Source organism: Atta cephalotes (genome assembly GCF_000143395.1).
Source record: "Atta cephalotes unplaced genomic scaffold scaffold00016, whole genome shotgun sequence".
NCBI classification, from domain to species: Eukaryota; Metazoa; Arthropoda; class Insecta; order Hymenoptera; family Formicidae; genus Atta; species Atta cephalotes.
Genome location: NW_012130080.1, coordinates 4,682,490 through 4,696,283, shown reverse-complemented (window position 1 = coordinate 4,696,283; position 13,794 = coordinate 4,682,490). Strand labels below are relative to the sequence as shown.

The window sequence follows — 13,794 nt, the reverse complement described above, 5'->3', positions numbered from 1 at the left end:
AAAAGAAATCCATTATTTTTGCATGAAATTGAATGGAAAAATAATGGATTTCTTTTTACTATACCTAATATTTTTCTAATTTTCTAATAATTATTTATTAAACGTGTAATTGTTAAATATTTTTAAAAGCATTTCGGCGCTTCACTTGCCTGTAATCATATCTTACCTTTTCCCCAGGTGTATAGCCAACCAGCACTGGTAATAGCGGCGCTGTGATGTCCACCACAAGCTATATCTACAATCTCTACACCAAGTAAATCTTCAATCAGTTTCGGCCGATCGTATGACACCTTGTTACCATGTCCCAATTTGCCATCGTCGCCCTCTCCCCAGGAATACACATGACCTTCCGAGCTCAAAGCGATGCAATGCTTGCCTCCCGAGCTAACAGCTACTTTTTTAATAAATACGTGTTGTATTGATTCCAATAGCGTCGGGATCATAACGGAATCTGTTCCTCCTATCCCGAGACGTCCCGCAGCTCCATAGCCTGCAAAGCATCGCATTAATATTCGATATATAAATCCATCGAGGATAATTAGTTATTTGTCTACCAGTCGAATAAATTTTTCCATCAGCGGTTACGGCAAACAAAGTTTGTTCACCGCCAGCTAGTTGAATTGGTCTGAGCGCGGACAAACTTTCGCATGGTGCAGGTAGTTTAACTTTCGGACCCTCCAAGCCACCTAATTGACCTCTGTGATTGTGACCCCATCCATAAATCGCGCCTGATCCATCCCATGATAGCGTCCAGTCTTCAGGACGTCGATTTAGCCACTGCAGCAACTGCTCGTCATGTCCCTGCTTGAATATATTGTGATTCTCATGATCCTTTGTACAGTCAGCGTTTCCATCTATCGCGTCCATTTCGTTCAATTGTTTTGTGACTTCGTAACAGAACGCCTTTGGCAGACAGGTACGATCAACAAGCGACTTCGCCACGCGAGCAGCAAGACAATATCTTCGGAACCAGGACCACTTATGCATCTCAGAGCAAAATTGCATTCCATCTAGCTCAAGGTCGCATGCGAGCGCTACGAGAACCTTGAAGAAGTCACTGTGCATCAGTTGCTTACCACCTCTAACCATAGGATCCTCGTACGCGTATTGTCTTAAAAGTGCTTGTGGTAGGGAACCAAGCAAAGATGAGAGTGTCACCTCGGGCTTTATGCCTGGCCCGTTTGTATAAACCACCTGTAATTTTCTCAACGCCCACATCCTCTGCTGCGCGGACAGAGTGCTCAGTTGACTACACTGGCTCAGAGCGGTGGCCAAACGCGAGGCGACGTTCTTGTCGGAATTTATCAAACTGTTGTCCATGAGGAGATGTTCAGCTAGAGCTATAGTCGGTTGCGATAATACTGCTCTATCGGATCCAAGCTCGTACGGCGCTGTTTTCGCCAAAATAGGGTACACTGTAAATTTCCAACCCCAGCCGTTGACAGATCCGTCGGAGCAAAATCGCCATCTCAACTCATCCCCTTGGATTTTGATCTCTGGGCCCCATTCGGTCCAGTCTCTACCGGATCTGACCGCCACCACTCTGCCGCTTCCGTCCATTATCGTGAGCGGATCGTGCCGTTTCTCTGTAGAGCACAGTCGATCGAATTCTACTCGAAGCGCCTCCGCGCCGGGTATCTTCACGTGGCCGGTCAATGTGGTGTCATCTATGTAAGGGTGCGGCGTTTCTTGCACTACAGGTTGAGGTGTATTATTGACACAATTGCTATTGGCCGCGGTGTCTTCCAATTCTGTGACGCACAGTTCCAGCAACATACTGCCAATGGAACCATTGACCTTTCCCAGAGCAATCAGTACTGATGATATCGTCTCTTTGGCTGACGCGCAGACTCTATTGGCTACCGCTAACTTTAACAGATCCACCAGGACTCTCGCATCATCTTCCGTTAATGCCGATGTAAATTCATCCAAACCAGAAATTGTCGCACCATCCTCGCCCACTACTTGCGCGTTGGATGTTAAAGTGGCCGCTATAACACTCATTGCGCTCGTTGACATCTTTGAGGCACGCGAGGATAGACTGGCGGAACTGGACATGGACATGGCTAACATGGCTAATGGATAATCCTCTGTTTCGGGAGTCAACTTAGGACTGGTAGGAACATTGACGGCCTCGGCGACGTTCGCCGGAGCCTCTCCTCCACCTTGCGCGATGTCACCGACATTCTGATAAACCGCGTGCTCAGTACTCGATGTCATAGCTCCCTCCGATGATGGTATCATGTCTGTTGCGGCTGCTATTGGCGCATGTTTTGTCGACGCACAGCCATTCAACATGGAATGACTCTGCAAAGCCGTTACTATTGCCACTCGTGCCTGCATAATAAGAAGAGCGTTTATTACATGTTGCAAAGCTTGCTGTTTAGCGACGTTACTCTCTAACGAGAGTATTATACTGGCGAGCGACGGTCTCGTGGCGACGGTATCACTTGTCGCAGTAACTGTGCCATTTTGTTCCGGCGCATTATTCAGGCCTAGACACATCTGACCTAACGGATCTCTCACCGTCGGGAATGTGACTGGATCTTGATTCCCATTGCTGGGCTGATCGACTAATACCCAAGCTATACTGTGACTCGAGCCGCAAGATACTCTATTAACTCTCGCATCTTCCAAATCATGCACCAATGATGGTTTTCTGTTGACGCTCGTCGTGCCGTTGCCTTGTTGCCCATGATCGTTGTCGCCCCAAGCGTATACCTGACCGATATCGGTTACGGCGAGACAATGTAATGCTCCAACTGCTACATGAATGATTTTCTTACCCCGTAAACCTTCAACCAGCGTGGGCTTCCTAACGTGGTGATCATTACCGTGACCCAAGCGAAAATAATCTCCCTTTCCCCATGTCCACACTTCGCCATATTTCGTCAGGGCGAGGGAAAACTGCGCGCCGCATTCTACCTGTATGACGCCCAAATTATTCAATCGATCTACTAATAAAGGCGTATAACAGCCATCGCTTCCACCTCGACCAAGCTTGCCGAAGTCACCGTCACCCCAGGAATACACGTAGCCGTCGGTGGTTAAAGCCATAGTTTGCGCATCTCTGCTACCGCAAGCCACTTGGACGACTCTATGTCCGACCAAAGCTTGCACTAATTTTGGTCTTGTTTGTGTGATGGTATCTCCATGTCCCAATCTACCGTACTCGCCTAAACCCCAGGTGTACAGTTCGCCGTTACTCGCGATCGCCGCCGAATGTCCCGATCCGCAAGCAATGTCTCGGATCCTCTTCGACTTCAGTGTTTCGATGAGCTTCGGTTTATCCAACGATGTACAATTTCCGTGTCCCAGTTTACCGTCCTCACCTTCGCCCCATGAAAATACTTTGCCGTCTTGAGTGAGTGCCAGGGCATGCTTTCCGCCTGAGTGTACCGCCACTTTCTTAATCACAAATTGACTCAGAAAAGGTATGGCTTTTGGTTCGCACATGTTGTTATCATCTCCTAAACCTAGCCTACCATTCGTTCCTTCCCCGCAAGCATATAGTTTGCCCTCTTGGCTAACAATAAAGAGAGTCTTACTTCCTCCGGCTATATGAATAGGTTTTAATTTTGAGAGGATTTCGCTGTACACTGGTAATTTGATTTTGGAACCTTTCAAACCTCCTAGTTGATCCTTATCATTCAAACCCCAAACGTACACGGCTGATTGCTGAGGCGGCGTATCGATGCTACGTTGTATTGCTACTTGTTCCTGCAAAACTTCCCAATCAGACGCGAGGAAAGACACCGAAGTCGTAAGCTGATTCTCGAACATGTTCTGACGGCCCATTATGCGCAAACCATGTATCTTACAGTCTATGCCGCCATTTCGACATTGTTTTATCGCTATTTCAATACATGGATAATATTCCTTCATATCTTGAAGAAGTATAACATTAGTATCTGAATAACGTATAGTTATCGTTCTTAATTCCACTAAATTAGTGAAGGAGTCTCCTACATTGATCGCTATTACAGAAGGCATATAACTACTATCCTGTGGATTGACAATAATCTTCAAGGAGTGTATTAAGATTCCAGGTAACATCTCCAAGCGAATCCAGTGTTTGCCCTGTGATCCACAACTTTGCCAATATTTTCCGGATCCGTCTACCAGGCGCGTCGCCCAATTTTCTCGTGAAGACACGCTCAAAGTTCTGATGCATTTTGACCAATCATCGATTAAATACGATTCTGACAGATCCTGTCTATGGTATCTGCCTGGCTTTCCGGCATAAATGGCTGCCGAACCAGGTTCCGTAATTCTATTGAAGCCATGTCGGTGCGATCGCTTGGTGTAGAAACAATTCTCGCACAGATCATAATCGTCGCAATACTTGCATTTGAATCTGGGACCAGAAATCGGTGTCAGGAGGCATGAGTGGCAGGCCACAAAATGATGACAGGACGGTACCTTCTCCATTTCGGCAACACAGCCAGTCCATCCGTGTTGCTGTGGAAAATCTACGGATACATTCTTGCCATTATTAGTTATCGCCGTGACCACTCCGACGGAATGATGACTTACAGATCCCCAGTTATATTTCGGCAAAGTTATTGACGCCTTAACTCTAACTTTATCCCCGACCTTCAATGTGGGCGGTGGACCTGGCAAAGATGGTGGATAGCCGAGCAGTTCTATGTGAATAAAACGCACCCAGTACGTACCGCCTTTGCGTTGCCATGCAACTTGCGCATTCAGATCGTGTAAGTTTTCCGCATCGATCTTCACTACTTGGCCGACGTCGCCGTACTCTACTTCCTCGTAGCTCTTACAACATCGTACCAGCATACCTGGTACTACGTTGTCGCGCACGTAAATTGCGTATTCATCGACCGACAGGAAATCTGAACGTTTCATGTACGTCGGTAGTGCACCACTACTTATAGCACCTTCTTGTCCCGATGGAGAATCATCCAAATCTTCGCTAATCGAATCGTCACTGCCATCAGTTAGTCCATCCAAGCTGGACAAGGTCTCTGTATCGCTGAGAGCGGCGTCCGGATTTTCCAACAGCCAGCCCACCGCACTTTCTGCTGTTACACTGCCTTGGTCGGCAACGCTGATACTCTTGATAGCCAATTCGGCGCTCTTCTTGTGAAAACCCATTTCGATTAACACAGCTACCAAAGGACTCACAGGCGCCGTTGCAGAGTTCTTCTTCGCTGTTGTATTGTTTTTACAGTGTCTTCTCTGGCTCGACGTTAAGGAGACCAGTGAGCAGTCAGATGTAGGGGTAGTAGGATCTGAAGTTATGCCGGTTCGTTGAATAGGCGTATGTCTTATTTCAGAGACTAGATATTGAGAGACCGCTAGAGCGGCCTCCTCTAATTCTTTACGTTTAAATATCGGTTTCAATGGTTGTGGCTTTGTGGCGCGCAATAGTATTTCCTGCAGAAGCGTGGAAGTACGTCTTTCATCATCATTGATTTCATTAATTAACGAATATTTCAAGATCTTCCGCAATTTCGATTGATACGCGAGCATGGCTTTTCCGGCGTTCAAGGCCGCGAGTTGTTGCTGTTGGCTTCGTAATATCGTGGCATTGACAGCACCAGCAATAACAGGTATGCCACCAGGTCGTTTATCCATACAAGCAATACCTAAAAACAAATTAGCCCAGACAGATATAAGACTCTCCGTTAAAAGCATTCTCTCCAATTGAAATTTCTCGTTAATCCGCTTCGCCGCATGGAACGGCACTATCTTTCGCGTTCCACTGCCATTCCACAGTTGCATAACAATCTTCGAGTGTTTCGTAAACTTGCAAACTGTGCCTACTTCACCGTCAGAATTTACCAAACCGCCAATTCTTATCCTATTATCCAAACCGCCGATGACAACGAGGGTCGCCATGACTGTCCGTTGAATACAAAGACCATTTTCGCCACCATTCTCATTCATCTGTATGTGGAATAGCGAGCTTTCGTTCCAAAGATCCACTGTTAACGCTAATTTTGTGGTAAGAAATTTGTTTATGGCTTCGTTCCATCTAGGAAGAGAATGCAAGAATCTAATCAACCATGTTAGTTCTTCAACTATGGTAGAACTGTACGACGCGGTCAAAGACATCCGGCATTTATTTGAGTGAAGCTCAGAACTGGCAGCGATGTCACACGTAAGAGCCACTTGGCCCAATATCCCAAAGGACTTCTCCAAGAACTGCATCATGTTGCTCAAAAGTATCTCCGTACCCCACGAAGGCAAAACAGCTGCTAGTAGTTTTGTGATCATAATTTGCTTCTCAAGACAAGGCTTGGTTTCATCAATGATGATACCCAAAAGAAGATTGAGCCAAGCCTGTGAACTCAAAGACTTACACAAATCTATTGATTTTGCGATCGCTCTCAAAAGACTAAAAGTAGCCCAAGTTTCGTGATGCTGTTTCGCTAGTTGAACATGCGTAGTCAATTCGCTGGATCTATTCGCAGTAGATATTATACCGTGTAGAGTAGAAGTAAGGATCTTGATGGATATCGCGGGTACTTTATCCGCTTCTACACCACAGGAGAGTAAGATTATCCGAAGTAAGTTCGTTGACGCCGACTTAAGACACGTGGTCGGATGTAGATCTTCTCCGCGGAAACTGTTCTCCATTTTATTTCCATCGAGCGAAGTATCGTTATCGGTCTCGTCGCTATCATCATCGGGAGGTGTTGGTGGATCAGCGAGCTTTAGATCGTATTTACCTTCCTTACCCATGCGATACGAATTCGTCGCGCCGTTGTCCCACTGTACCCTTATCCATCCATCCTCGCCAAGTTCGCCGATGACTCTACCTACACCTGGTGGTGGGCCATCTTGATCTCCCCATTTCCAATCGGCTCCTCGTACAACCCGAGTGCCAACCTTCATCAACGCCGCCAACTCCATTCCGCTGAGCTGAACAGTAGGTGGCTTGTTCTTTTGAAGGGCATCTTCGTAAATTGCCGTGATTTCCGTCTTAACTTTCAATGCCTCACCGTCTCCGCCTTGTCCCTGTCCCTCGCCGTTCTCGCAGAAACTTGCCGATGATGGTCCGATTTGTCTCAATAAAGTCAAGATGCTGGATAACAGACCCGAATTAATCAGTAGCCCGATCTCATTGGCACACTCATGATTAGTCAACATACCAAGGATAGTCAGTAAGAATCTCGCTCTCGGTAATTTTCGTAGCCAAGTATAAGTACCTTGATTCAAGCTGCTCTTTCCACTGACTTTCTGTTTGTTAGGCAGCTCTGCTTGTACAACATACGTTCGTAAGGCTTGTACCGCCCATGAAATCACCTCAGCTTCAGCTAGAATAACTTTGGACTTTTGATATGGCGTCGTTAATTGTATATTATATAGGCAATGCGTGATCCCATCGCTAAGAGATTTGTTCTCATAGGTCAAACCGAGCCAACCGTTAAGTAAAGAATATTTCACCGATGGTATTAAATAGTCTCTTTTCAATAACTCTCGCATCATAGAGATACCTTGTTCTCGTACACGAGCGCGTTGCATTTGACAGTACATGGCACGGCGCAACGTCTCAACATCTCCGCCAATGCCGTCATTGATGACGAATTCGATAATATTTGTCATTAAACCGTTATAATCGGCAGTGGCCCACTGCATCGGTCCGCATCGAATTTTCTCAGTCATCTGCATAATCTTGTTCTTTATATCCGCTATATCTTCCAGTTTTGCGGAGGACGATGTTGCGGCAGTTAGACCTTCCTTAGAGCAGGACGTCATATCTCCATCCGGTTTGTTTTTCGTTTTAGCATTTTGTATCGATGCATTCAAAATATCTTCCGGTTTACCACCTCCGCCGGATGAATCTTTATTCTTACGAATATCGGCTAAGACTGTGCGAGCAGCTCTCTTGAATCTAGGGACGGTATACAGTAACTTCAAATCTTCAAATCCTTTAACTTCATAACTCGTCGCGGATCTGACCTCGTATAGAAGAAATTTGCATCTCTCTTGCGCGGGCGCACAAACTTCCTTGTAACTGCGATTCTGTTGTTGCCTAATTCGCACTAAGTTCCACTTAGTCTGATAAATCGCTCGTACCATGTCAGCCAATTGATTACTCAGTCTCGCACTGTTAATGGTCTTTAATTCTTGTTCTGCTAACGCGAGCGCTTGTTGCCCCAATCCAAGGTGTTTGATAATCACAGCCATCAAAACGCGACTGATTTCCTCGACTGGATGATCGCCGCAGAAATCAGCATGAGAGAATAGATTGTTAGTCTTGGAGTATCTATCAACTAGCGTTAAGAATGCTCGGACATGGCCATCGTCAATTTTATGTGCCTCTGCTAATGCATGTATAAATGCGATCGTTCGGTCGTCGTACTCCTTTTGCTGCTCGTTCTTCGCGTGCACCGGGAGCGGCGGTTCCGTGGGCGAGTTAGCAGCGGTTGACGTGTTGCTTCTCGCTTCATCCTTCTCTTCCTCGTATGGATTCGGCGGTTGCAGGACTTGCAGACCTCCTCGCAAGAAATTTGTAGTGAGCCATACACCAGCTTCTTTCTCTGCCGATTGAAGCGTCAAGCTTTGTCGCATTCGGTAAGCATGCAAGCCCAGCAAAAATCCTAGGGCTCTTTCCATGTCCAGCAGGGATGAGCAAACGTCGGTTACCTCGATCGTGACCCGTGCATTTTCATCGGGTTCAGCTTGACAATAATGACCAACGAAGCAGGAGTCCATCATGCCCCGCGGTTGCGACAATTGACTGTACGGTACGCCACATTGCGTTACCGTTGAAGTTTCGTCGCGCCCGATGACGTACCGTTGCAGCATTTCATAAGGAGACCAGGTGCCATCGTTTCTGATATCCTGTACGTCATAAACATTGTTATTTACCACTACCCATAGGCCGCCATCGCGATTGTGATTCTCCAAATCCGCCCACCGTATCAAAGAAGGCTCCTCCTGAATGGGTATCTTATTTCCATGTAGCGGCGCGATGATCCCCGGCCAGGACAAATCGTCCGCTTCATTTTTTTCCATCGTCGGTGCCAGTTTCACGAAATGATCCAATGAATCCAGAATCGGTGCAATTACATCCATCCAGTTCATGTCAATGAGCAGCATAGAATAATCTATTTGCAACAATATTAAGCAAGTCACTAATTCAGGAAGTAATACGTTGATTATGTCGCTTTTCAGAATCCCAGCGATGGAAATGAAATCTTTGACAGAACGACCACCTATTTCAGCAGCCAACGGCAATATCTCGGTCGCATGGTCACAGATTTGTGTAATGTACTTCTTCAGTAGAGATTCTGCGCCCATCATTTCCTGATCATGCAGATCTTCCGTGCGTGACTTGCGTGTAATACACTCGTACACTTGCGCGATTAGTAAACGTTGGAAACGCAAAAGAAGATTCAAACTGGGCGAATTGTCAAATCTTCGAAGATGCTCGTTCCGATCCACCTGCTGCGAGCCTTGTTGCAGTCTAGATTGTGTAATGCACGTACCGTTTCTAATTAACTGCTGTATTAGCTGAAGCAGAGATATAGTTGTGATGTTCTTCCCCGAATTGAAACCGTCTTTCATCCCTTGTCTTGTTTCAATCTTTACTTTAACAGCATTCGATGTGCCCACATCTAGAAAATCCTTCTCGTCTGGCATGTCTGCTATTTCCACTTTAATCGCAGCTTTTAACGCTAACTCCAATCCACCATCCACCATTAGACTAGATACTAATAAATCGGCCATAAACCGTTGTCCACTATTTATGTATATATTCGCTGAACTCGATTGTTCCATATTGTTCGATGTATTTGGCAGGAAACTAGACAGTGTCTTTGCACGCTCGTTAGCTGTTGGCAACAATATGCTCCAACCCGTTTGCAGAACCACTTGCGCCGCTTCTTGAATTGTCGCCAATATTCCGGTAGCGCTTGCCAGGTTGACGCAGCGTTGCTTTAAGGAATTTAATAGCGAACTGCTAGTTGCCAGCCCGACGGATTTAGCATCAATATTATGCGTTAACATGGTATGTAATTGTAATCGGAACAAGTTCAATGTAGCTACCGCCAGACATTCGCGATCCTGTGTAGGCGGTCGTATTCCCGGTAGGCCTTCGCAGGACTTGGACAGGAGTGTGTCGAGCAATTGGAAAGTCTCCTCGCATATATCGACGACGAAGGCCACTCTACTAGCTCCACCTGACCACGCTGACATGCACCAGGCAAAACTCTGGGTCGGACCTGACGCCAAACCAATGACCGTCTTAGAGGATAACGTTGGACACAACGTAGGCTCAGAAATGATGGGACCTAATGTAGGATCGATTTGACCGTAATCATTTCTACCCCATCCATAAACAAATTGATCTTCCGTCAGAGCCAATATGTGAGTGGTGCCTACAGACAGATCTTTAACTTTTCTATCTCTCAACGATTCGATGACTTTGGGATATCTGACGTGTTCCTCGCTGCCATGGCCTAGGCGATATGCGTCACCTTTTCCCCACGTGTATACTTCTCCATGAGCCGTCAACGCCGCGGAGAACTGACTGCCGCAAAATACCTTTACCACATTGATATCCAGTAGCTTATCGACGATCTTTGGCGTTTTGGATCCGTCTGTGCCTCCCCTACCTAGTTTCCCGTAATCACCATCTCCCCAAGAGAAGACTATGCCGGACGCGGTAACGCACAAGGTTTGAGAATCCCCACTACCGCAGGCCACGTGTACGACTGTGTGGCCCTTCAACGTTGTCACTAATATCGGAGTCATGACATCGTCGAAATTACCATGGCCTAATCTACCATAATTTCCTCTTCCCCAAGTATACAATTCGCCGTTGGCGCTTAATGCTGCTGAGTACGTACTGCCACATGCTATAAATATGATGTTCTTCTCTAGAAGTGCTTCGATCAATTTCGGTTCGTCATAGGAGATGGTATCACCGTGTCCAAGTCTACCGCCATCTCCATTGCCCCAGGAATACACACAGCCATCTTGCGTTAACGCTAAGTAATGTTTACCATCTGCGTGAGATGCAATCATCGTGATCGGCTTATCGGAAAAACCGTGCACTCTTTGTGGATATTGAGTTTCGGATCCGTGATACATATTGTAAACATTGCCATTCAATGACAAGATCATTAATGCTCGCTCAGTGCAGCACAACTGCTTTATACCCAATTCCGCAATTGCATCGCAGTAAAAGGGGGTAGAGCCATTTCCAAACTTGACACCACCCCAAGCTAATACCTCTTGAAATGTTTGCTTGCCATTTCCATTTCTAGGAAATCCATACTCTGTACTAGCAGGTGGTAAAAGAGGAGCGGCCAATCTGCTTAAATTACACATTATAATAACTGCGGCTTTTCTTAAGTCGACTGATACGGCGTCATCGTCTGGCAATCGTAAATATTTAAGTAGCACTTCGCAGGGACCCGGCGTAACGTTTCTGTCAAGATGTCTGCGAGATTTTGTCGCTGGTATCATATTCAATCGTCGTAATAGTGGAACGAGTGGTGCTGTGCTTCCAGGTGGTGTAACTCGATTGTCTTGATTCTTATTTTTACCACTGAGATGAAGTAATAAAACCACGGAATCTAATAAACTAGAAAGAGTGGCTCTTTGCGCAACCAGTTCCAGTAACAAGCAAAGAGCCGTGTGCTGATCTGACAATGGCACTGGACGCCACGATCGTCCGGTAGTTACCTCTCTGAAAATAAATAACATATATGTCTATTCGTTGTATAAGAAATGAACTGATATAAAAGCAAGATGTATATACCCTGTGACGACTTGTCTTAAGAATTTCGCTGATCTTTCTACGACTTCCAACCAGACTTGAGAAACGTTACTCTCATCAAAGAGAGTCGCCTCCGGTAACGATTGCAATGCTTCCAATGATTCGGTTAATAATTCACTACAAAATTCAACGTCTTCCCCAGATCTCCAAGCCCGTCTTAAGTACGCGAACGAGAAATTGAGGGCCGCGCGTGAACCAACGCGCGCTAATCCTAAGGTCGCCTTTTCGTTAGGTCTCGGCCTGCGATTAACAAAAATTTAAGCATTTATAAGAATAATTTAAAGTGTTATTTCGAACAAAACACACAGAAAATAACGTACTCTGAAGAGGATCAACATATAATTGTATTTCGATACTCTGCATGTTATGTGTGCACGAGAAAACAAATCACTTAGGAAATTTGACCTGTGCTGTATGTAATAGGATTTGCAACATAAATATGACTTATTATAATCATACATGCTACATATTATACATAATTTTATACTCAACGTTTTTTGTAATTTTCCGATAGACTTTGGTAAATTTGAGGTATCTTTGATCTCTTGTGGTTTATGACGAGACAAAGCGGTGAAGTATCTTCGAGCGACTATCAAGCGTTGTCTCAAACGTGTAGCAGATAATGTGCTATTTGCGACTTCGCAACATAGCTTCCGTTGCTCCTTAATCGATAAATCGATGCATCCCTTCAAGTCTGTTAAAGCTGAGTAAACATAATCAAATAGATATCAATAGAAATTTAGTAAAAATATAAAAATAGTGTTTATTATTATTTGTGCATACAAGTATATATAAAAATATAAAAATATAATAAATTATTTGCAACACTAATATTTCATGTAAACAATAAAATTCAAAATATTTATATTTATTTATAATAAATATAAAATATACATAAAATCCATAATTTAAGTAAAAACGTTTGCTTGCCGTATATTTTAGTGGACAAATAATAATTTAAGTAAAAACTCAAATTAGAATTTAAGTAGTTTGAAACAAATAAAAAATAAAACATCATATAAATATATTTACATGGCTGAGGTCCCCAAACCCACGAGTCCATTATCCGCTTGGCAGACATAGACTTTTCAACTATCGCTGTTGTTCTTGCAGTTTCTTCCTCGTCCAGTTTCTGGCATGGAGTACAATTACAGCCATGTTGCGGACCACAAATTCCATCACAGCAAAGACAAGACAATACTCTCATACCACAATAATAATGGCCATTTTCACCTGAAAAATATACACAAAAAATTAATAAAAAATCTAAAAAAAATTAATATTAATATACTAGAATTAATGTTTGTTTTCAACATCTTTTTAAATTTTTCCTGTTGCCAAAAAAGAGATAATTTTTTTTTGGAGACAGACATAAAAACTTAATATAGATTAAATCTATTCTTATATTCCTTTCATTATTTATTTCTATATTTACTTACCTTTCTTTGCTACGATTCCAGCAGCATTGACTAAACCATCACTGAAAGAACCAACAATTTCACCATCTCGTACCATCTCATTCCACAATTCAGCCAGTCCATCGCGATAAAGGAATCGTTGTAGATCAGTCTTCAACCACTTAGCGTCCAATCTTACTTCTGGCCTAACTGTTATATTTAATTGGCTGCTCATCTTGTTTATAATTTTATTCATAAAGACTTCCAATGTATAGCCAGATCCGTTAATACTCTCATACAAATAGATCTCTTTTAGGAGATTCTGTTACAAATAATAGTATCATTTCCTTTGAAAATACTGTTTCCTTTTCTCGCCTCCATGCAATCGCATAACGGTTGTTAATTTGTCTCTCCGCGGATCAATAAATAGAAAATACTGTCGCAAGATTGATTAATTTTATTACCTTTTAGGTCCTTTTCTCTCTCTTTCTCTCTCTTTTTCTCTCTCTCTCTCTCTCTCTCTCTCTCTCTCTACTACTACTACGTACGTACGTACTACTACTAACTAATAAAATAAAAAGTAAAAACGAAAAGAAAGAAAGAACTACTACTACTACGTACGTACTACGTACGTAC

General features: G+C 44.1%; 1 protein-coding gene across 1 annotated transcript in view; it reads right to left on the bottom strand.

Moving 5' to 3' along the window:
• The window catches only part of LOC105618337 (E3 ubiquitin-protein ligase HERC2), a 16,519-nt gene extending 3,105 nt beyond the window's left edge, over positions 1-13,414 (bottom strand). The window contains exons 1-6 of the mRNA XM_012199879.1: positions 13,201-13,414; positions 12,794-12,994; positions 12,254-12,464; positions 11,744-12,001; positions 555-11,671; positions 167-490 (exon numbers count right to left, since the gene is read on the bottom strand). Of these exons, the coding sequence (XP_012055269.1) occupies positions 167-490; positions 555-11,671; positions 11,744-12,001; positions 12,254-12,464; positions 12,794-12,994; positions 13,201-13,414 (12,325 nt within the window). The remainder of the gene's footprint in view (positions 1-166; positions 491-554; positions 11,672-11,743; positions 12,002-12,253; positions 12,465-12,793; positions 12,995-13,200) is intronic.
• Between the last annotated feature and the right edge of the window lie 380 nt (positions 13,415-13,794).